The 24,649-nt window shown below is 39.8% G+C and overlaps 2 protein-coding genes across 5 annotated transcripts in view; one reads left to right on the forward strand and one right to left on the reverse strand.

Annotated features, from left to right (window-relative positions):
• Positions 1-444: 444 nt before the first annotated feature.
• racgap1 (Rac GTPase activating protein 1) lies at positions 445-7,853 on the reverse strand. 2 transcript variants are annotated; one of them, XM_077512773.1, is made up of 17 exons: positions 7,635-7,853; positions 6,123-6,223; positions 5,489-5,691; positions 5,247-5,386; positions 4,073-4,142; positions 3,923-3,976; positions 3,764-3,841; positions 3,506-3,623; positions 2,764-2,906; positions 2,467-2,631; positions 2,301-2,396; positions 1,881-2,079; positions 1,509-1,614; positions 1,287-1,419; positions 1,065-1,188; positions 869-968; positions 445-696 (listed from the first exon to the last, which is right to left on the reverse strand). In XM_077512773.1, the coding sequence occupies exons 2-17, from the start codon at positions 6,205-6,207 to the stop codon at positions 624-626; spliced, it is 1,887 nt and encodes a 628-aa protein (XP_077368899.1). In that variant the 5' UTR covers positions 6,208-6,223; positions 7,635-7,853; the 3' UTR covers positions 445-623. The 2 variants fall into 2 exon arrangements, with proteins under 2 accessions (XP_077368899.1, XP_077368898.1); XM_077512772.1 differs by having other exon boundaries at positions 7,639-7,852.
• Positions 7,854-10,812: 2,959 nt separating this feature from the next.
• Positions 10,813-24,649, forward strand: part of LOC144013663 (inactive dipeptidyl peptidase 10) — a 39,433-nt gene continuing 25,596 nt past the window's right edge. For all 3 annotated transcript variants that reach the window (XM_077512778.1, XM_077512780.1, XM_077512779.1), the window contains exons 1-4: positions 10,813-10,965; positions 22,297-22,411; positions 23,358-23,453; positions 23,965-24,059. In XM_077512778.1, coding sequence (XP_077368904.1) covers positions 10,927-10,965; positions 22,297-22,411; positions 23,358-23,453; positions 23,965-24,059 — 345 coding nt within the window. In that variant the 5' untranslated portion in view covers positions 10,813-10,926. The remainder of the gene's footprint in view (positions 10,966-22,296; positions 22,412-23,357; positions 23,454-23,964; positions 24,060-24,649) is intronic.

The raw sequence follows: 24,649 nt of genomic DNA on the forward strand, positions 1-24,649 counted from the left end.
CATCTCTGTTCGTCGACAGATCCTCACACTGGTTTGTTTTTGTTTATAAATATATTATTGCGTTTCTCCCATCTTACATATACATACTTATGTAAACAAAAACAGCTTTATGGTTTGTGCTCTCAGAAAAATTCCTCCAAATGACAGTACCCAGGGTTAGGACAGAGCTGGGCAAGATGGCTTTCAAATATACTACTCCTTTTTCATGGAACACGGTGGGAGAGTTCAAATCTATTGTAACGGAACATGAAACTAACACTACTTGACAATTTGACTTTTTAAAATTGGTAAATTTGCTGTTGAATTTATTTTATATTGATTATGATTTTATGTATATTGTGCCGGTGTTATGACTGTTGCCCTTGTGGCCAGGTAACTATTGGAAAAGAGATTTTGAATCTCAATGGGCTTTTTTTTTTCTCGTATTAAATAAAGGAAGTCATGTTCCATAACTCGAACATGCATATTTATCAAAAATGTACAGAACAATATCATTCAGTCATTTTGGGAGAAAAAAAATGGAGTCAATTTTGAAAACAACTAAAGAACATCTTTTTGTGACATAAGAAACTAAAAACAAACAAATGTTGAAAATGGGAGCGGAAAAAAAAAAAAAAATCTGATTACTTGAGAAGTGGAGATTGAAAGAATTTCCCTTGAGGAAGTGCAGCTGCAGACTTGCTCTTGCTACCAAACCTTGAAAACAAAAAACACACAAATCACATTAATGAGGTCGGTTTACAAAGTCATGAAGTGATTTTGGAGTGAACAACAAGTAAAAATGTAAAATTCAGAGGTGTGTGTTAATCCAATAACCACTTAAAAAACAAAACAAAAACAAAAACAAAAAAAAAACTGTGATGCATACCTGGGTGTCAGCGAGGACTTGAAGCGTTGCGACAGCGAACTGGAGGACGGCGTTTTATTCATCTGATGCTCCGGAGTCATCAGGGGGCCGAGCAAGGACACTGGGACAGAAGCAACAGTTGAGAGTAGGACCCGGAACCACCCCTTCTTTGGACAAACAGGGAGCGAGGAAGTGGGGCTTCCAGATGAATGCTCACCTCTGTCAGGAGTGTAGCAGTTTGAGTTCTGGATGATCAGGTGATCCGAGCGCAGCTGCTCGTTGTCAGACTTCACGTACTGCACCCAGAAACTCGCCGGCATGTTCAGCAGACGCTCCACAACCTGAGCACAGAGGGCTGAGTTAGTCTATGTCTGGATCTCAAAATGTTCCACACAGAACTCACATGAGTGTTGTGCTGAGCTGTCAATAAGCTACATACCTGTGGTTGACGTTTGGTGTCCCCCAGGATGGTCATGGGGTCCGGGTTGGGAACAGCATGTCCCACGATTGTGGGACCAAACACCCGTGCCAGGTTTCTAATGTCCATCTTTGTGTCTGAACTCTCAGCCACTCTGAAAATATGCTGTCACAGTCAGCGGGTATTGTCGATGATTCACACGTGGAACCAAATCAAGGCGTCAGGCAGATGGCGGCCACTAACCTCTGCAGGTGGAGGATCAAGAAGGCCAGCGTGTCTCGATTAGCATGTGGCAGGAGACTGACGGTTTGGTACATCAAGGCTATGCTGTTGTCATCATCTGAGGTCTCTGAGACAAGAAAAGCATACCAGAGGACCAATTGTTGAACATGCACATGTTTTTCTTTTCTTTTTTCAAGGTAAATAAAAAGCTATCTAACTTGATTTAGGCATTTTAATAACGGCACTACTCGGAATGGCAGATTTGACTGATAAATGATTCACAATTCATGAGCAATTGTGTATTAAACTGTTTGAAACAACCGAGCATCAAGAATTTAAATGTGGGAAATAAAGAACACACAATATGCCGTCTTTAAGATTCGGCTATTTTACCGGCTGCTTCCATGAATTTACGGTTCAGGTGGAAGGTGAGGAGAGGCTCCTTGAGGTTGCGCAGGAAGTCCTTGAGGAGGCCAGTGATGGCGTGAACGTCGTCCACTTTGCTCAGCACAGGAACAGTTTTGCTGCGTAGGAACTTAACCTTCAGCTCCTTCACTGTGCGGTCAGCACCAGACACTCGGTACAGTCCAGGCTTCAAAGAGGCGAAGGGTTGTTAATCATCATGACTATTTTGCTACTAGGCTCACAGCATACATACATTTAGACTTAAAAAAAACAAAAACAAAAAAAAACAAAAAACAGATAACGTATACACTATAATCGATACTTTAGTATATATGGTAGAACAAGAGCAACTGGGACCTGAAACTTGACTATAAAATAGCATAAAAAGAGAAAATGTCCTAAACGTACCTCACACAGTCCACGTTGCTCAATCTCACCAATGCAGTGGACCACGAGCGGGGGAATCTTGGGTGAAACGACTGGGGCGTAGTCTGCAAGCACGCCCTGGACACAAACAACACATTTTAAATTGCTTAATTTCGTGCTGGACTACTTCTACTTTGTCTTGGCTCACCTCCCCAAATTTCACAGGTGTACTTCCCATGGTGGGGATGCACGGCAGAGGGCATCGGTCACGACATTCTGGATGAGAAACCACCCGGCAGTCGCAGCACCTCAAGGCAAGCTTGCCAAATTTGATCCTCTTCCCGCAAGGCACGCAGGCATCGGGCTTGATGACCTGGAAAAGCCAAATAATGCGAGTCAACGGGTCAACTACATCTGAGCTCCAATTCTTGAACTCACTTATTTAGATCGGTGCAATGATCTCAAACTAAGACTGGCAACTGCTTCAAAATGCAAGTACACTTACCGTTTTGGAGACAAACTCATGCTGACGAACACCTTTGTTTTTCTGTGGCGTGCTGGGCTCATTTTTTTTCTCAACCTCTGAGTTGATGGGCTGCTTGAAAACATCCTCAGAAGTGACGGACTCCGAGTCCCACTGCAAGTTAGCTGAGCAGGAGACAAATTTGATGAGCAACGTGGGATGCATGTGTTCACTTTCAAAAAAAGAAAGGAAAAACATTCTGGAGGCACAAAGGACTGCCATCTCAAATGGCGACACGATGTAATGAAGTCACATAACTCGCACACATTTTATTCAGCAAACCGATTCCCTTTCATAATCACAACCTAACCAAACGGGCCGTTTTTTTGTGTTCATAAAATAAAATGATTTGTACATTACAAATTTGTCCTCGTAGCGAGTTGCAACAATTGTCTTTTGAATATTGAAAGACAATTAATATCACGTCAGCTGAGTATTTCTTCAGTGCTCTGTCAAGCCACCACATTGAGTGCAAAAGCCCACACAACAAAATTATCACTATTAATAATCATCTTCCATCACTAGAAATTAGTCTGTCAATATCAAACATTCAATTTCGCGTCTATTCAAATTCTGTTTTTTTTTTCTCTCCCCCAAATGAATCTTGCAAATTAAGGGAGGGATGTTCACTTGAGTGGAGGCCACCATTTGAGGGAATATGGCAATGTTTATAAAATTATACACAAAGATGAAAATCTAAAGTCAATCGTAGCAGTATGCTTACCTGTCTTAGTTTTGCTACGAGTGCAATAAGGAATCGTTTCGATTGTAGCAACTGCCTCAACTGGTCCGCCGTCCACTGGGACAGTCACGGTGGTGGTGGTCACCAGGCTTTCGGTGGCCTGTTAAGACAAACATGATCAACTTACCGGTCGTTCCATTCAAACAACATACAAGCCTAAAGTCAAGTGTGGAGATGAGCTTAGGTTTGCTGAACTTCCAAAAAAATAAAATAAATAAATAAATAAATAAAAGATTTTACCCCCTCCTGCATGACGGCGGCTGATCGAGTTCTTTTAGAAACTCCTGAAGGGCCTTCAACATGATGCCTGGACGAACGCTGAAATGCATATGAAAATGATGTCATGCACACCTTAGACAAGCACATTTTAAAAAGAGGCACCCAAGCCCTTCAATGTACCCTCTTTTGGCGTCTCCTGAGTCGCACTGGCCTCACAGTGGACGAGTCCCAATCCTATTACAAGTCAAGTACAATTACATGTGACTTGACTGTTGTTGATAACGATGAAAGAGTTCAGTTTAAACATTAGCTGAAATAAAAGCAACTTACAAGAGAGTCGTCAGTTTTGTCGTAGCTGATATCTGACATGATGGAGGTAGATTCGTCTATGGTGGTTAGTCTGGACAAACGGAAGAAAAATTGTTTTGATAAAAAGGCAAAATGTTGACAATGGTAAACTGAGAAGAGGGGAGGACACTTGCTTTGATAGTGGAGTCATTCCCGAACATTGGATTGACAATAAAAGGTAACAGATACTCTATGTACACATAAAAAGTAAGGGAAGGTAAAGAGTAACTAATTTGTAATATGCAAGTACGTACTGTGTTGCAAATATAAATTTTAGATTACATGTTTTAAACAATTGCAGGCGCGCCACCATTATTAAATCTTTTTAATACAGTTGTGGCACACCCATACACATCCACAATACTGACGTGAACTTAATACATACAGAATACGCGTACTGAAACACGTCATTATTCAGGGTGTGTTAACACGACATGATAATGTCATTTTTTGTTTGTGAAAAGTTATATAAATTGAACAGTTGGGCAAAAACATAGGCAATTCAATATGTATGCCAGGCCAGTAGATGGCAATGTCGCTTTGTCCAGAAACATCACATAAAAACACAACCACCTAATCCACACCCCCGGGATAATCGTTTTAACATTCTGCCTGGCATCATAATCCAGAAATTTTGGCACCTCAACACTGATTGAAGGTTAACAAAAGGTTTTCTTAATTGTAGCATAATATCGTATATGTTTGTTCGCTATGTTAATCTTAACATGATTTATTTAGTCCAACCTGTACATCAACTTAAAAAATGTAAGATTTCCATTACATTTTCATCATTTGATATACTGAAATATGAACTACCTTCTGCATGGGTGTTTTCAACCTCAATGTGGCCAATCAGGACAGCATTTTTTTTTTTTTTTTTTAAGAATGACTTTTAGACTCATTTCCAGTTTGTAATTTCAGGCTTTAAAATATGTTTTGTCATGTAAATGAAAAGCCAAATGCTCTCATGCTCTCAAAGGCATGAACCCTTTTCATTTAAAAACAATTGTATTAATGGGGGTAGTATCTAAAAACCCTGAAAAGTCGCATTCATGCGGTGAACAGACGCAAATGTATCACATCAGGACCTGAGGCGTCAAGATGCTCACTTGCAAATGAATATCAAGACTTTGCTGTGAGCATGTGTGATTGTCACCTTCGGCTGGTATTCAGAGCGGCCGCTCCCTGGCCGGGTGTGTTGAGGAAAGCCAGAGCAGAGCGCTGCTCCGCACTCAGCTGGATGCTGTTGGAGCCCTCACTTGTAAGAAGATCCCTGATCAACTGAATCTGACGGTCCTGCGGCCAACAGACATTGCGAGATTGTGAAACAAACGCCATTCGACATGTTCCTCCACAGACAGAGAGAACATGATTGCAAACGAGCTCCACGGTTCACACCATCTTATCGCAATCAGCCTCAGCCTTTTGCCTGCGTCGAATCTCCACGTCCACTTGGTTACGGGCGTGCTTCAGTTTGACCCCCAAGGAACTCATCTCAGTCTCCGTTTTGGTGAGAATCTCTTTGCAGGATTCGAGATTTTGCTCGGCAGACAGCCACTTCCGCCGGCAGTCTTCAAAGTTCTGAGCCATGAGGATGAAGCCTGGTGGAGTGACAAGCAGTTATTGAACATTTTTGAACTTCAATGAGGTGGTGGCTGTGTATTAGAAGCCTCGGCACTGATAACTGCTTTATTTCTACTTTTAAACTTTTTTAACCATTTAGTAGGGATGTTGATAACATTTTTTTTTTCCATAACTGTACCAGTAAGCGTACTCAACTCTTGAAACAGTTCTAGAAATAAGGCCGGTTATCGGCCCGATTCTGATCTTTGCCCATCTCGGGAGATCTTTTGGCATATTTTAGTTAAAAAATAATAATATTCATAATTAGTAGGTTCAATCGTATGTACAGCACTTCATTAGAGTTGTGTATTTTTTTAAGTGCTCTATAAATGAAGTTGCATTGAATTGGGTCACGTCAGATTTTTTTAAGCAATAGACCGTGCAGCTCAAAAAGAAAAGCACAACTCACAGGGTTCCACGCCCTCACTGAGAAGTTCAACCTGGGACTGCATCTTCTCATACAAATTCTGGAGGCTCAGCACAGCGTTCTCCATGGTGCTGTTTGGAAAACTGGAAAAGAATACAAGAAAGAGACTGCTTTACTTACGCTGATGTCAAGATTACAGAGTCAAATACAACATAAAGATGTAATAATTTGACAAAGGTCATCAAGTTATTGGAGGCTGGGTATCAGTTGAAGGGGACGCGATGGCATGCAATCAACTATTTGTGTCTAATAAAAATACAATATATAATCCCAAGTACTGCCGTACTTACCGTTAAAAACAAAAACTGACTTTCACTTTATGACATTAGAATAGGTTTTAGTGAATCCAAACCATCAACAAGTTTGTGTTATATATTGTTACCATAGCAATGGAACCGTTAAAAAAAAAAAATGAAGAACCCTTCTAGACTAATATAATAATTTTCTTTCTGGTACAAATTGTTGAGATTGATCAACTATTCAATTGCAAAAACAGCATGTATAAATGAGAGTGTTGAAAAGTCTGGTCACCATACTTTTTTAACATTACTGATAATCTTTGGGCGCTTGGATCGACTACCAGTTTGACACACACCTCTGAAATTACAAGTGTTCAAATACCTTTAACTTAATTTAATGATAGTCATCCACAGTAAATGAAGACAGATCATGTTAATGGCATCTCAAATTATGAAGAAATATTTACTAAAGTTAGGAAACACAGTACTGCGATTGGCTGGCAACCAGACCAGGGTGTACCCCGCCTACTGCCCAGAGCCAGCTAAGATAGGCTCCAGCACCCCCTTGTGAGGAATAAGCGGTCAAGAAAATGGATGGACGGATGGATGGAAGGAAACACAGTACATGCCCATGGTGGTCATCCTGCACTGTATCAGGCATACTGGCCTCATAGCCTAAAAGGCCAAGCTTCCATCCCACTGTTTATAAAACATTCCTAGGAAACCACAATGTCCCAACACTGGTGAACTGTTTTTAGGAAAGTCCCGTTTAACCTATGTTAGTCCGATGCCATCTTGTGGCCGCGGACACCATTAGTTTTAACCGCCTGTTTTTGGCTCTTTGACATTGAAACTGCCCGCACTTTTCCCCCCCGAAGTAAAAAAAAAAATACAAACAAACCAAGCGATGCGAATTAAGGAAAAATTATGCAGGCTGCTCTTTGAAATTTAAACATCGTTTATTATTAATTAATGTATCACGAATGCTTCTGGTTATTTATGGAAATACAGAAACCGAAAACAATGGCAGACAAAACAATAATACGTATTATGTGACGGTAGAGTGGGTCTCATAAAACGACGAAATCATTTTTGAAATTATTTTTCATCCCAACATTTAGTACACGACGGCTACGCTAGTGAGCCAGACAGTAAACGCTAGCAAAGGAGCATTGTCAACTGCTCAAACATAATTATACTCTCAAACATTTGACAAAAAAAAAAAAAAAAAAAAAAGACAGCGAGTGCCACTTACTTACTTTTTGAGCGTGGTTAGAGAAATATCCGGCGACAAACGTGCACCAGCAAGGTTGCAATCAACTGACGCGGTGTCCGTCTAGTTTTCGCCAACCGACCAGGTAGCCGCCAGCTCGACGCTCCGTTGCGTCTAACCGCAACGGCCGCGTGTACATTTAAAATTTCGTCGCTAGCCAATGAGAAAAGAACACCGCTCTACTTGATGCTGCTATATCCGGCCAGCACGGACCGCTTCCGGTGAAGACTTTCAACGTTAAAGCACTTACAAAAGGAATTCCCCGAGCCTTTATCGTGACGTCACGCATACGTCCGGGTGGGGGAACAAACCACATTTGAGAAAACAGATTCCTTGAATGATAATTTTAGCCTTTTTATTCTACCTCAATAGTTTGTAAATGCGCTTCTAAGGGAGATGGAATGACGGACATAATTTAGACTTCAATAGGTAATTTGATTAAAAAATCATCATGGTGAAAATTCAGACATGATTACAAGGGACTTGTATACCCACCCACAGGTTCTGCTGGATTTATTTGAATTATTGTTTAGGAAAAAAAAAGACATTTGAACCATCTTTGGGGGTATATCAGGCATATAAAGCTCAAAAATAAGTTTTTGACAACCTTTTCAGTTCAAGTTAGGAAGTCAATCACTTTCTGCCACCCAGACGACCCTGGTGGTGACTCCATATTACCGTAATAACAAACATCTGTAATAGCCATAACGTGTGCTAAATGGCTTAATAAATAAAATCGTGTCAGTACAAAAAAAAAGTTAAATCTCTGGAGTTGATGGGCAACGTTGACGAATGATTAACTGGGAAATATGATTGAGAGGTCCTCGAATTACGGATGAGTCGGAAAATCGTTGTTTGTGGGTGACCAAATTCAGTTTTTTTAAAAAGAGCTTTATTTATTTATTTATTTATTTATTCATTCATTCATTCATTCATTCAGTGTGATGATATCATAGATTCATGAGCAAGGTAATGTAAGTACAGTTATTCCTGATGTTGTGTAATCGGTAGGTGAAATTAATAGTCAAAATGCAAAGCACTTTGAGGTCACTGTAAGGTTGCGCGCTATAGTTCTTCATTGCCATATTTTACCATGGAAATAAAAAATTTTAAAAGTCAAGTTTCCGGTAAAACATATTTTTTTAAATGTCAAAACTATGTTTTATAACAGTAAAATCTTGGATTAAGTACATTTTGTAATTGTGAAATCAACAGTGTCAATACATTATTTTTTTTTACCGTAAAATGTAGACAATGTGTTACCGTAATTTTAATGGTACATTTTCGGCGACCACAGCTGCCTATATTTTACCGTAAAAACAGCATTTTTCTTTTTACAGTGTGCACAGTCCACAAACATGGCAGTTAGGTTGATTATTGAAGGCTCAAACTTGCCCATAATTTAATGAGGACAAAGAAAATGGAAGGATGGATGGAGAATCTCTTTCTGAAGGTTTTTACTAAGAAGAATTGGAATTGTTCCAATGTTAAAGAGATACTTTACTTAGTTAGCCATTTTTGGCAGTCAAACATTAATATTTGCAGATAATAATTTTGATATTTTCATAATTTTTCATGTACAATTAGTTCCTTTAAAAACACATTTTGCAACTTGCTGTCAACTGAAAATGACATCTCAAGGGCTCAGGTAACCAATCACAGCTCAGCTTGCGAATGTCACATGACCTCTTAGCTGGCTCTGGGCAGTAGGCGGGGGACACCCTGGACTGGTTGCCAGCCAATTGCAGGGCACACAGAGACGAACAACCACCCACACTCACAAGCACACCTAGGGACAATTCGGAGCGCCCAATTAACCTACAATGCATGTCTTTGGAATGTGGGAGGAGACCGGAGTACCCGGAGAAGACCCACGCAGGCACGGGGAGAACATGTAAACTCCATCCAGGAAGTCCTCAGAACTGGGAGGCGGACATGCTAACCACTTGTCCATCGTGCCGCCGGAGGTTTACCTGTTAAAATAAAAGATAAAAAATGAAAAAAAATGACACACTATCACGTGCTCAACATTTCCTTGCAGTAAACTCATGAGTAAATTAATTTATGATTCTTAAATTAAGATTTCATTATAAAATCATCTAGACTGCATGTTAAATGTTATATATAAAGTCCTTAACCCCATACAGTATATCTGCCCATGACGCTATTTATCAGAAGTATTCATTACTTTGATATGAATATGTGAAATAAATTTAAGTCTGACTTTTATAGTCTGTCAGATAATATTTACAAACATGTTAATGGAAATTTACTCGTAGATAGATAGAATTATGTGCAATAATTGCATCATAGCACGACCTAAGAAAGAAATACGATTCATGCTAGTCAACAAATCACTTTACTGGTTTCATCATTTTGCTTTGAAAGAAACAACAAAATGCAGCATGGTTTTGTTTGTTTTCATCAGTGTTTTTCAACCCTGGTCCTTTGCAACGCAGGTGATTCCAATGACAGCTCATTAGCAAGCTCTGGAGAAGCCTGATAACGATCCACACCTGCGTTGAAATCGGGAGACATGGAAAACAGGCTGGATAGTGTGCCCCGAGGACCAGGGTTGGGAAACACCGGTTTTCATGACGGCCACGCCGGCTACGAGCAGGGCATGCTGAAGTGGGAGGTTTGATCAGTTGATCGCGGCCAGCCAAAGTCATCTTTGACGCTCGCTCTCGTTTTGGGCTACTAAACCCTGGTTGTAACAACTTTCGGGAGTTGATGTTTAAAAAAACAAACAAACAACTGTTTCCGCGCCTTTTCGCCTTGCTAATACAGCCCACGATTACACGAATTCGGCATCATACACGTCCTTCTGCTCGCTCCTAGTATGTGGTAGCTGCTTACCACCAATATGGCAACCGGCAGTGCATTCTGGGTAATCCGAAAAAGGTGAGAACCCTAAGGTGCAAAAGTGATGCCAAATCAACGTCGGATGTCAACGTTGATTCAACGAGATATGATTGACAGCGGAATGTTGATCGTCTCAACGTAGGTGTGCTATCTGGGCAACTGACCTCCCGTGATTAATCTTTGCGCCGATCAATAGTCTTTAAACGGATTATGAAAAATGAATGAAGAGAGGGCGAGTGAGTGAGGGAGGGGGTGGGGTGGGTGAGGGGGGGGCAGCACCACCAACCCGATGAGGACAAACTTGCAAGAAGCGGAGACAACAGTGCATATCCTCGGCGGCTTTTGAGAACACGCGAACACACACCAGACAACGCACGGAGGCTGCAGCGGTTTGCTGGATTACGACACGATGATTGCTACAACTCAACAAAACATGACCACCGAGCTGGTATGTCCTTATTTGCGAGCGCGCGTGTGTGAAATTGATCATTTGAATGACCACAAAAAAGATGAGCAATCGAATAAGAGTTTGTTGCTATCAATATGATCATTTTCCCACTCACTGTGACTGCATGCAGTGCAGAAAATGCCTTCGTCGCCTTTAATTGCATCGATATCAGTCTTTGCGCTTTGCTTGCTTGCAGCCGCAAGAACTCAATATAGAGCATGTACCCCCAAATTGGTAAACTGAATATCTGTGTACCCCATTTACTAATTTGTTTCTCTTAGTGTAGGTATATCGCAAATATCAGCTCCTTACTTAACTGAAATCCGTTCAACAGCAGAAACCATTTATTTTGGGGTTACCTTTTGTTTGTTTTTGTATGTATAAAACACATGACATCATTCAATGTACACGGAAAAATGAATAATTCTACTGTTGAAATAGCTAAATATAATAATGTAAAAAATATAATTCTGCAGAATAACATTGCAAGGTGTCATGTTAAGCGCAAACTGGATGTTTGTTTAATGATTTAAGCTACTTGTACTTTATCCTCAGTCTGAAGTATGACGTAATATACATTTTGCGTGTTCGTTAAAAGTTGCTTGAACAATGTCAAACGAGAGTACATTTGGAGGAAAATGAATAACCTGAATGACAAATATTATTATTATTATTAATAATAATATTTTAAAAAACATGTTTCACACCCAGTACATATATTGATAATTATTTGTAAAGATTTGCCAAATTTGATGCTGAACAAAGTCCTTTTATTTTATTATGAACATTGGTTGCTTAATATTTGTATGTCAGATGTTTGAATTCAAACGTTTTCAATTTAAAAATTGCTGGCGTCGAGTCAAAACCTTGCACCTCCAAAATCGCCACTTTTCAGGAGAACCCAAAAAGCAGCATGTTTGTTCGGCCATTAACTTTGCATTATTAAAGACAAGAAGCCTAAGCTCTTTGCAATACTTTATCAATAATTTGTAAAAATGACACCCAAAGTAGGCCTATAGACTTTTGAATAAAATATGAAATGTATCAAATTGTGACTTATTAGGTTGGTATGGCCCGGCGCCAGCTATATGTTGCTGGAATTTAGATTTTCTTTGGTTTTGTATATTTTATATGTAAACATCTCCACCTGTAGTTACCTAGATATTCCTATTTCAAATGATATCACACTTTTGAAACAGCCTGGGACAAGTCAAAAGTCACAAAATTGTAATGTGACTCACTGAAGGCTGCAAACTGGCAAATTGATTGAGGGCTGTCATATAGGCCACTATTTGAGGAAATGAGATTCTTTTCTTCATCGTATTTTTATGGCTGGCTTCACCACTCAAGGAGAGTCATTGTTTTAGCCTTGACATACTGCACTCACCTTCTACTAACACTGAAAACAAGAAAACAGCATCATTGATAACACTGCACTGAACAGTGCATGGGCGGCACGGTGACTGACTGGTTAGCACGTCCACCTCCCAGTTCTGAGGACTCGGGTTTGAGTCCAGGCTCCGGCCTTGCTTGGTGGAGTTTGCATGTTCTCCCCGCGCCCGCGTGGGTCTTCTCCGGGTACTCCGGTCTCCTCCCACATTCCAAAGACATGCATGGCAGGTTAATTGGGCGCTCCGAATTGTCCCTAGGTGTGCTTGCCTACTGCCCAAAGCGAGCTGGGATAGGCTCCAGCACCCCCTGCGACCCTTGTGAGGAATAAGCGGTTAAGACAATGGATGGATGGATGGATGAACAGTGCATCAAAGGTTACTTCACATTAGTGGTAAAACTCAGACTGGAGTAATTATATGCATGGCTGATTTCAGTGCAATTCATAAATAGAATGGCTCCCTGTTGACATTGCACATTACAGTGGATGCCATCTGCTACACACAGGAAAATGTTTTTCCTACTGCAACTTGTGGTGGGTCACTCGTGCCCAACTTGGCACCAACCTAACTAACTAACTAACACAATGGATAGTTGATTGACAAATAGAAGTTTTTAGCAAAGGATGAAAAATCGGGATGTAAAAATTAGTGTTTTAATTTCGAGTTAATTTAAAGTTCCTTTAACGCCACTAATTTTTTATTTTTTTTTAATGCACGATTAATAACGGTCCCTTACTTGGAAAGCCTGTCCTGGGGGAAATCAAGTCGCAATGCAGGAGATGCGTTCATGTCATATTTTGGCAGTAATAAATTTAATAAAAAATGCATATATTTGTGGAGACTGGGGTGAAGTTGTATTTTACAATTTAAAAAATGTGCAGAAGTTCGCAAGTTACTTAATGTTAAAAATTAGTCCGCTCTTAATATGAAAAGAAAAATGCACTGAGCTGTCACCAACATGTAGTTATGCCATCTACTGGCAGAAAAATGACCATAACACAAATCAGTAATCACACTCGATTTTTAAAGTACAATGCAGTACATCTTTTTACTTTTAGCTCAATTTTATGAATTATGCAATTATTGTATTAATGACTAAAATATGTAGCCATATTATCTTAACAGTATGAAACTTAAAAAAATACATTTTATTGTACATTTAGAACACACAAAATTTGTAATTATTTACGATTAAAACTTTTAATCGCCTGACACCCCTAATAAAAATGCAATATATTTTAAAAGTTTCTAACACTGCTTGAGAAAAATGCACTTTTGTGCTTCTGTGTCTCTGCAGTGCAAGTACATGAATGTTAAAACTTGCCAAGTGGACTAATTAACACAGACTGTATTATCAAGCGGACTCTTCCGCCCTTGTGTTAGTGAGATCGGTGCAGAGTGGCCCCAGTGGAGAAAAATGTTTGAAACAATGAGAGCAGAGAGCCCAGCGAGGTCTAGTGTGAAGTCACCCAAGAACTTTGTGTGCTTTCTTTTTTTTTTTTTTTAAACCTCTGACGTGATGACATCTCAGGCAAACTTGAGTGCAGCGCCCGAGGAAGGATCTTGCTGCCTTATTGTTTCTCACGGGGCTCACTGACACCACATCGCTGGCAGAAGTTGCGACATTTCACACTTCAGCCGCAGTCAAGATGAAGACTTGTGAGGCAAAGTAGTGCTTTTCAATAAGGGGTGGCATCACTGGGTTAGAAAATCTCACTTATTTCCTCAGCTAACAAGGTGCCGTTGCGCTAATTACCTTTATGAGACATGCTTTTTATCATCTCGATTTAAAACAAACATACATTCATGTCTCTAGGGCCCCAAAAAATGCAATCATCCCAGTTAGCGGCACTCTGTTTCTGGTGCTGAGACAAGACTGAGAGCGATGGCAAGATGGCGCTCAAGATCTTCTTCTCGATGTAATAAAAGAATTGCTGAGATGCGAATCGATACGACAACGCTGCCATATCTCATTAAGCGAGCGGCTTGGTTAGCCGTTCCTTCAAACGGTACAAAGTTACAGCCTGCTCGAGCGACGACCTCTGCTCTGAGGCAGTTATTGACAAGGTGATACATACGTGGGCAACTTGCTAATCTACAGCGTTCCCTTGTGTGCAATTACAGTGAATCGTTGAAGTCGGGGCCATGTAGGAGATACCCAGGGCTGCATATCTGCCACAGAAGCCCTCTTGTAAGGCTTGCTTGTTAAGTAACTTATATAACATCTTTGACTGATGTGAAGTTTTTTTTTTCTTTCCCGAGCATATGCAAATCCCAAACCGGCATCCTCCATTCGTGTGATTTATTAACAGAATTGCCATGACTCAAAGACACCGAAGATAGCGTTAAAGAACTCTCCTGAGTGTAATTTATGAAATTTTCACAGTGCCCGGTTCGTGCATGGTCTGGTTTGTAGTGCTTAAGTGTGTTTTGGAGTGTAAGCACGATCGATACAATCGAAAATGTTGGATGAATTGTTGAGGGGAAGCCTTTAGCTGGAATTGTGTAGTAAGTAAACTGAACTTCTGAATCAGCAACATCCTGCGTATGGCGCTGATACTTTCTTTCTAGTATATGCACTTTTTACATTTAACTCATTTGCTCCCAAAAACATATAAATACGCTCTATTATAAAAGTTTTAAGTGTCCCAAAGTCGTATTTATACGTTTTTGTTTTTGTTTTTTGTTTTTTTTAATCCTAGAGCATACAAAAGGCTTTGATGCAGCCTCCCAATGGCAGTGAACAGGTGAAAAATTGTAGTAATTACACAAACGGCCACCAGGTGGCAGCAGAGCAAAGGAGATCAACCAGGGCCATGTTGAAAAAAAGCTAAATTACTCACAATTCTAAATAGATTTGTGAATAATAATGAAACATAGCTATATTCTAATGCTAACTGCTGCAAAGCGGAAAAAGATAGAAATATACTTTTTTTTTTTTTTTCTCCTGATGAAACAAGAGACTTTAACCTTTCTTTGGGTAGGTTCCATGTTTGTTTTTTTTTAGCAATAAAACACAATATTCTGTGGGCCTTGCAAAATCAGTCAAAATCCAGAAAAGCAGTCGGGAGTGAAGGGGCCTGCTTCTGCGACAATGGCTGGGAGTCAATGAGTTAATACAGAGCTTGTGATACAATTGCAAAATCACATTTTTGTAGTCGTTTCATTAGCTGCGCCTGTCTGACTTTGTTACTGCCAGCGTTCTGTGTGTTTCCTTTTTACCTGTCCCCACAGAAACATTATAGGGTATGTGAATTATTTGTTTGGGGGGTCGGGGCGGGGGATCATTGTGCTCTGCCAATTCTGCTTAGCGAGAACCTTCAGAAAGAGATTCTCCCATCCATCCTTCCACTTTCGAAAGCTTTTGTCCTCATTAAATTATGGCAAGTTTGAGCCTTCAACAATCAACCGAACTGGCATGTTTGTGGAATGTGGGAGAAGCGCGACGGACGAGGGAGATGTGAGAAAGACATGTAAAGCTCTCGCAAGCATGCTGCTGATATTATCACATTCCTATTGCAATTCATTTAGCATGTATATAGGGATTTCATATCCATTAACTGAATGAAACTGTATACTTAAAGAAAATTAATCAAGTTAATTAATTCCCATCCCTAGTCTATATAAAGTGGTCAACTACGAATGTTTAGTGCGAGCTCTTAATTAGCCAAAATAATCAATATCTCAAACTGGAATAATTCTAAAACTGTTGTTAACATTGCAAACCATTTTATGCAACATTTCAGCATTCTTAAATGTCATACAAGTATCAAAATAAGTTAAACAGTACTGCTATTCAAAAAGCATTAAAAAAAAGAATGACAAAGGTAATGTGAAGGTGAGTCACATCGCAGCAGCATCCCACGCGGAAGAAGTTTACAACTGTAAAAAGAAAAACAAACTAAACAGATACCAACTTTGATAATAAGAGTTTGCTGTCCCTGGAGTCTGACTGCTTTGTATGTGAATCTGCTTATTTTCCACAATGTCTTGTGCATCTTCTTCTTCCGTGTTCTTATTTTAATGCCCCTTGCTGAACCTGCTTCTCAATTTTGGAATAAGCCAAAGAAAAACGAGTTAATCCTTTTTTGTTGTTGTTGTTTGTTGTTGAACTGAACTGTGTTCTCTGGTTCAAAATCGCAAAGTTTGTTTGACATTAGTGGTGTATTTAAAAAAATAACTTACCAGTACTTGGGACACAAGCCAGTAGATCAGGGGTGTCAAACATAAGGCCTGTGGGCCGGATCAGTCCTGCAAAGGGGTTTAATCTGGCCCGCATGATGATTTTGTAAAGTAAAAAAATAACATAAAATTGTAAAGTCGGACTAATTATTCAGCTGTCCACAATGAAAACATAATACATTTGTACGTTCACAAGCAGTCCTCAGATGAGCAATGCAACTTGTGCGGGGGAATCGTCCTGGATGTCATTATTTTACACACAATTTAAAGTTACGGTTTGTTTAATTAAAAAAAAAATTAATAAATTGCAGGTAGATTTAACACGTCCGGAACTCATACAGGCGCAAGTGTTGCCGCGTTCCATTTGCATTTGTGTTATTTTTCGGAACAATATGATGACAGTTGAGCTCCGTAATTCAAGGCTAGCACACAAATAGCAAAAATCTGCGTATGATTGACGGCAATAGTTTTTAAGTGATATACCGTTAGTTTATCGATGCAGCCCACTTGGTAATATATTTTCCTCCATGCGGCCCCTGAGCTAACATGAGTTTGACACCCCTACTGTAGATGCTATTGATTGCGCCCCACAAATTTTCGCTACCAGCAAGAGAAATGTCCAGGAAAATTAATTAAAAAAAATTCTGTTGATCTGCACAAAAAGATGATTTCACTTTCAAATTGACAATTACATGAATATATTATGTAGAAAGTTCTATTAATTATAAATGTAAACTAGTGACGGTCTGCATTTTGAAGCTCTGCTATAGCAGAAGTGGTTGGTGCATCAGCATTTTGATGAAGATCCTCCCTTCGCTCAATTGTCACGTATTTGCTTGAGCCAGCGCTTTTGGTGGTGCATTTATCTCACGTGCACGATGCTGGCCAGGAAAGCTCTCTTCACTCTGGGGACTCAATTTCTGCCTGTCCAAACTCCTGCATTTCCCTCGATGAAGCACTATACTGTACCCCTAATGGGGACAGGAATTGTGACATATCCTTAATTTGACGTCTATGTGTACATGTAGTTGTCGGAGGGTCCCTAAGGGCATGTTGGGAGCATGCTTCAACTTTCACGTTGAGTACTTAAAGGTAGAAAATGTGAATAAAAAGTGGAAATCAGTCATGTTTAGGGGTGTGAATTGCCTAGTACCTGACGATTCGATTCGTATCACGATTCACAGGTCACGATTCGATTCGATACCGATTAATCCCGATACGAATTTATAAGTCGATTGTTGCGATTTTGTTTCATTCAAATTTAGAAAATACTAATCAGTAAGCTTGTAGAGTGTAAGATTTATATGAAAATGTATTATTTATTTATCTGAAATTTCAGTCTTATAGAGGTTGTAATCTGTTTCATGTTTGAACAGCATTAAAATAAAATATTAAGGCTTAATGTTCCGTTCATATAACATTCTTCCATGCTCAAGGTGTGAATCCTTAAAAAAATAAAATAAATAAATAAAAAAAAAAAAATCGATTCTGCCGATTATTGAATCGATTCGAGAATCGCGCGATGTAGTATCGCGATATATCGCCAAATCGATTTTTTTCTTAACACCCCTAGTCATGTTGTTACATTTCACAGGTGGGATTTCCTTCTACTGGCAGCACTGCAGACCAGTAAGTTCTGAAATTCAGGGTTCTCCGAGTAATCATGCTAGCGTGTGTTTTTTCTGGCTTACACAAAAAAACAAATTTGTTTACAAAATAAAATAAAACGAAAATGCTTTTTAAAAATCAAACTGACTGAAACTACATTTTATGTTTACATTTTATGTTTAGTCTTAGTCTCTGGTAATTAATTTAATGAATGAGCCTTTGATGGTGATTTTAAATGTGATTTTAAGTACGGTAGATTAATACAGATGTTTGAACGTGTGTCACACAGCAGTGACGTCATCTAGCAGCAGCCAATAAAAAAGCACCCTCAAGATGACGTCGCTCTCATGGTGTTTTTAAATATCGCACACAAATACATTTTTTTAAAACTAAAACTAATACTGAAACTAACTAAAACTAAACTAAAAGTGAGCATTTATTAAACAACTAAAACTAATAAAAATTAACAGAACCACCCTCCAAACTAATTAAAACGCTAAATAAAAAAAAAAAAATCAAAACGAAATAAAAACTAACTGAAATGAAAATTCCAAAACTATAATAACTCTGCTTCTCATGTGTAACGAGGACAAGTTCTGTCAAAAATGAATGAATGGATGGATCCATCTCTCGTTTAAAAACCTTTCCTGTTTATCAGTGCAGTTCCACAGTATTTTTTTTATTTTATTTTAGCAATGCAACTATTCTTCATTTTTAAAGTGTAATGAGCAACTCAGATAAAGTGCTTAGAATAACAATGCTCTTAAAGAAAACATGCATTGTGGGAAAAAAAAAAAAAAAAGAGTATTAAGGGGGGGGGGGGGGACTGAACAATCAGGGGATGGATTACAATTTGTAGCTCTCCCTGAATCTTAAGTCTTCATGTGTGACATTTTGAACAGTTCTTTGTTTCCAACTGTCAGTTTGTAGAAGGCAAAACATGCACACTAAAAAAAAAAAATGTTGTGTTGTTTCTTAATGGGTAGCTTTGGATTTTGAGCAGATTGGTTACTTTTACCCAAAATTGGGTTATTCTTTTTGACCCAGCAGATTGGATTTGGTTGGGTGCTGAATAGCTGAAGCTGGTTGCAATTTTGCTGGTTGCTTTGTTGTGTACTGAAATGTAATGTTGCATTCTCACCCATGTTGGTGGCACCTGGGTGGACATGTAGACCGGAGCTTAAATCTCAGTCGGGGCTGACGGTAACAACCAGTTTTGTCCTAAGGCAAAACCCCATATTACAATTCCACGCCACTGTCGGTTACTTTTAACTCGGCAGTTTGAAAAGGGTGTGCTTGAATGAGTTTTGTGTGAAAGAAAAAGCTCCTCAAACACCTGTGGAATGAATGAATGAATTGAGATTGGAGGAGAGCCAGCAGACGCTCCCACAGGTGCAACATCACAGAAGCAATTACAGTTCAACGCTGCTGTAGATGATAACTCCCCCTCATCCGTGTGTGGTTCTTCTTGAACACACAATTAACATTTCTTACCATTCCTAAATGGACCCATCTTGATTGTTAAGAGGTCATTAATGTTGCGGTATGGACCTGACACTGGGGATATAACACCCCCATAATACTGTAAATGGTATATTTGTTTACCTTAGTTTCCTCTCAATGGCGGTGTGAATGCAGTGTAAGATGCTTTGTCAGTAGCCATGCTACCTTGCGGTAACTGCACTTTTGCCAGATGGATTCGATTCAACATGCACACTCCTGAGTAAGCATTATGATGATCATCGGACTACTGTTTCTTCATCTAATTGTGCGTTAAAGAAGTGTTACATTTGTGAAAGCGCATTAGTTGGCACTATTGATGCTCATGCGATCATTATTAGTGATTCGGAAATAGAGCTGGTGCGCCCCATAGAGTAAGGAGGGGCCGCGCTCTGTTCCGCTCTTTGCTTCCGGCCTGCCTGCCCACATAGCTGGCACCGAGCGGCGAGGGTGGGCGAGGCGTAATGAATGCCGAGTTTAACGGCCGCCGGATGATTGAGCTCCTCGCGGTCCAGCCGGCGGCGTCAGCCACTCATTGTGATAAAATGCAACAGCGCCTGCCTGCGGCACGCCATTGTGTTTAATTGTGACTGATGGTGACGAGCGAGCGGCTTTAATGTGATGCCTGCAACCTTGTAGAGATGTGAGATGTGCTCTCATTTGAGCTTTATTGGCTTTTGCCGACTGACGAGCAATCTGACGAAGCTATTTAAAACGTGTTGCTGTGTTTGGGAAAGAGATGGACGTGGGAAATTAATAATCAATAGATCAATATTTATTTATTCAAAATTTACCTCAATACCTCTATTTTAGGGCAAGTAAACACTAACAACTGTCTAGACTATATCAACAGCATCACTGCTTGCTTGCAGCCAAGTAGTGCACTGAATTTTCCTTAATAGCTTCAAGATGTGATTATTCAACAATCATTTCCACATAATCGTCAGAATTTTTAAAAGTCAGCCTCGGTGACTCTGTTATAATGCCCATACTTTGCTGTGTGTTTATTTCCCTACTACAACTGGTTTTCAGCATCTACCACACATAACAAGAGGCTGCAATACACTTTGACAATTATTGTGTGGACTGTGAATGTGGACAGGACAAATAGCCAAACACAACGTCCACTCAACCACAGACAACTCCATTAAGATATCAAGTAAGCAGGGGTGTTTTATTATTATTATTTTCTTTTAATTGTTGTTGTACTTTTCTACACACTAATTCTATTTTTATGCTTTAGTGTTTGCTTGGAAGAGTGTTGTGGAGACGTCATCCGCATAAAACAAATGCCATAACTAAGCGCGAGTTCCCAGAAGCTAACACTAATTACGCTGTTAGCTAACACTGCTAGCACTGCAACGCTGCATACATTGTGATTTTGGCCGTTTCTCAGTATGAAGAACACATCGTACAGTATTGCTAAGAACGTATGTGAGAATGTTCTTTCGTGTACGTTCTCTTAACATATTAAAACGGACCAGTTTGTGTAATAGCGGTATGAAATGCATCAAGGGATATTTTCCTAGTTAAGCCTTGACAAGCATAATATGCCAGCTTCAAAACAAATCCTGGATGACGATTACCTGCTAAAAATCTTTGCTTTTCGGAAGCGTAGAGCTGCCAATGTGGAGTAAACATTTTTGGCTGACGAGTATGTTCGAGCATACTCGCAAATATGTTCGAACATACTTGCAAATATGTTTGAACGTATTGAAATATGTTTGAACATACTCGCAAGTACGTTCGAACATACTCGCAAGTACGTTCGAACATACTCGCAAATACTTTTGAACATATTTGCAAATAAGTTACGAATGAACACTGCTTTTTGTCTACTTAATTTTCTAATGAATTGGTAATGTGGCCCAAATACCTAAAAAATGGGGTGTTGTTTTCACTCGCACATGCGCAAATAATACCCCGTGGCATTATGGGAAGGTATGCTAACTTTGTAGCATGTAGCCTACAAGTACGTTCAAACATATTTGCAAGTATGTTCGAACGTATTTGAGAGTATGTTCGAACGTATTTGCGAGTATGGTCGAACATATTTCAATACGTTCGAACATATTTGCAAGTATGTTCGAACATACTCGTCAGCCAAAAATGTTTACTCCACATTGGCAGCTCGACGCTTCCATATTGCTTGATATTTTTGTCATTTAAGAAAACAATCACAAGTCATTTTAGTAAGAGAGCTATCAAGAAAATTCAGTCAAGTACCTATTCCTAGTATCTCTTGGGATTGTTGTGATATGTTGCCATGTTTTCACCAGTTTTCCAGTCCTCGGCACAACAGCAACAGCATCACTCAGCATTCCCAAGCAATATCTGTGGGAATAGTGCTTAATAAATTCAGCTTCATCAAAATTCCAAGCACACCACACACATCACACTCTGTTTTAGGAGCACCACTTTGCCCATCAGTCAGTTAAGCCAAATGAAGTGCACAGTGATTGAAAGTGATGGCGCAGACAAAAAAAAAAGAAAAAAAAGCAGCATTTGAAAGTCGGGTCTCATAACAAGGGAAGGCATCTTTCATATAGACAGAGATGTCATCTGAAAGAAGACATTGATGGTTCCACTGTGAAAGAGAAGCCACACAAATGTGCACATTCATTGCGTGTGATCTTTTTTTTCGGGACAGGAGCTGGGGAGTACAGACGGGCCACCGCGGAACTGGAAAGGCATCGGGATCGCCATGATGGTGATCCTGGCTGTCATGTCGTTGGTCATTCTTGCCGTCATCCTCCTCACCCCTGGTGAGTAAGATGAAAAGGAAATAATGCAATTAGAAGTAAAACTAAGTCAAACTGTCCCCATCATAAAACTGAAAGTTAAAGTGAAAAAAAAATATTGACAATAATATGTTCTATGCAGCCCTAGTAGTCTAAATACAGTATTCTGCTTAATATTGCGTTAGTGGAATATGAGTTAAGCAGCAAAATCCAGCAGTTTTTATCAATATCAGAAGGCAGCCATTTTGCCACTTGCTGTCGACTGAAGATGACATCACAGTTGCTCAGGGCTCAGGCAACGACCAATCACAGCTCAACTGTTTTCTGAAGCTGAGATGTGATTGGTTGTTACAAGATGAAAATGACATTTGTTCAGGTCTCAGGTAACAACCAATCACAGCTCAGCTTCAGTAAACAGTTGAGCTGTGATTGGTCGTTGCAGCGGTGATGTCATCTTCAGTTGACAGCAAGTGGCAAAATGGCCACCCCCTGAGGTGGATAAAAACGGCTGGATTTTGCTTCATAACTCATAAAACACAAATGTAATAATGATCAGAATGTCATGTCTAGAGGCGGGACATGATTTTGCACATCAGTTTGGTTCCGTCCGGGTTGTGAACGCGCAACCGAGGGGCACACAAAGTCGGAAGCACAAGTATTTTGACGCAGCCCACACGTCGCAAGCCAAACCGGAACCAACCTGATGTGCAAAAACAGTCCCGCCTCTTCTGTGGCATATACCCCATAGTGAGGTCACATTTAAGGTTGACTTCCCATTTAACTATTTTTGTCTAAACTTTTTAAACAAGTGTACAAATAGTCACTGTCAATATTTAAACGCAATACAGGCGATTGATGACATGCCTCACTCATCAAATTTATAATAATTGTCACACAAATATAAACAGATTTTAACTATAAATAATGGATAAAAACAACACTGATTATTTTCTTCCGGGTTCATTTTCAGATGAATCTCACTTGTTACGCCATTCGCTCTTCACCATGGAGGACCTGGAGAACGAAGACTTCAAAGTTCACGACCCCTGTGTGACCTGGCAGACAGGTAAGGATCCTTCATTATGTTACATCAATCCACACTACATTGTGGGTTGCTGCATCAGCCCAGTGAAGTCAACAAAGGAAGTTCAGCCAGTCAAGAAAGGATAACGCAGGACGGCTAAAGTGAGCCAAAGTTAGCTAAAGTGATAAGCCAAAGTGATTGATTGATGACTCGTCTCAATTCTCCCCAGAGACCCTATTGATTTTGAATGGTATCCAACACAAAATTGCAAGGTAGCTGGGATCATCACTCACTTTTTTTGCCCTCGGCCTGCACATAGAGGTGGGCTTCATGTCATGCATGCAAACAGTCTGTTTTTCAGAAATAGGCAGATAAGTTATTTTTATGATTAAGTTTCACACTTGATGCAGAGACTCCATAGACTCAGATAAGTTATTTTTATGATTAAGTTTCACACTTGATGCAGAGACTCCATAGACTCAAGTATTTATATACAACTCATAAGCAGTTAAAGAGTCAATTTTGCATAATATGCCCCCTTTAATAATGGCAGAAAACGAAGTGGTTCTGCGCACCAGAGAGGGTCACGTCCTGTCGTTCAGCCTCAGCAACAACGTGACGACCACCCTGCTGGACAACACCTCACTGGTGAGTGCTGCACACATGAATGTGATAAAACTGGTCTTGACTCTCAAATTAAAGCATAAGTTGGATATAAGTTTGTGAAGTCAATTCATTCCTTACAGGCTCAAATTGAAGCAAACATTAAAAAAAGGGAGAAGTCAACCTTAAACATTTTGTGACAACAATATGTGTTATATGTGACCTCACCAGTCTAAACATGACATTCTGATTATTATTACATTTGTGGAATATCTAATCGTTTTTATCCAGCTCAGGGGGCGGCCATTTTGCAATTGGCTGTCAACTGAAGATGACATCATAGTTGTTCAGCGCTCAGGCAACGACCAATCACAGCTCACCTGTTCTCTGAAGCTGAGCTGTGATTGGTTGTTACTTCAGACCTGAGCAACTGTGATATCAATTGGCAAAATGGCCGCCCCCTGAGTTGGATGTGATGTCATTTTCACTTGACACCAAGTGGCATATTCCACTAATGGAATTTTAACCAGAATACTTTATTTAGACTAATAGGGCTGCAGAGTTCATATTATTGTCAGTTTTTTTTTCTTTTTTAAGGGGGGGGGTAAATGTACAGGCAACATACAGCATAAAGT

This window comes from Festucalex cinctus, chromosome 2, assembly GCF_051991245.1.
Source record: "Festucalex cinctus isolate MCC-2025b chromosome 2, RoL_Fcin_1.0, whole genome shotgun sequence".
NCBI lineage: Eukaryota > Metazoa > Chordata > Actinopteri > Syngnathiformes > Syngnathidae > Festucalex > Festucalex cinctus.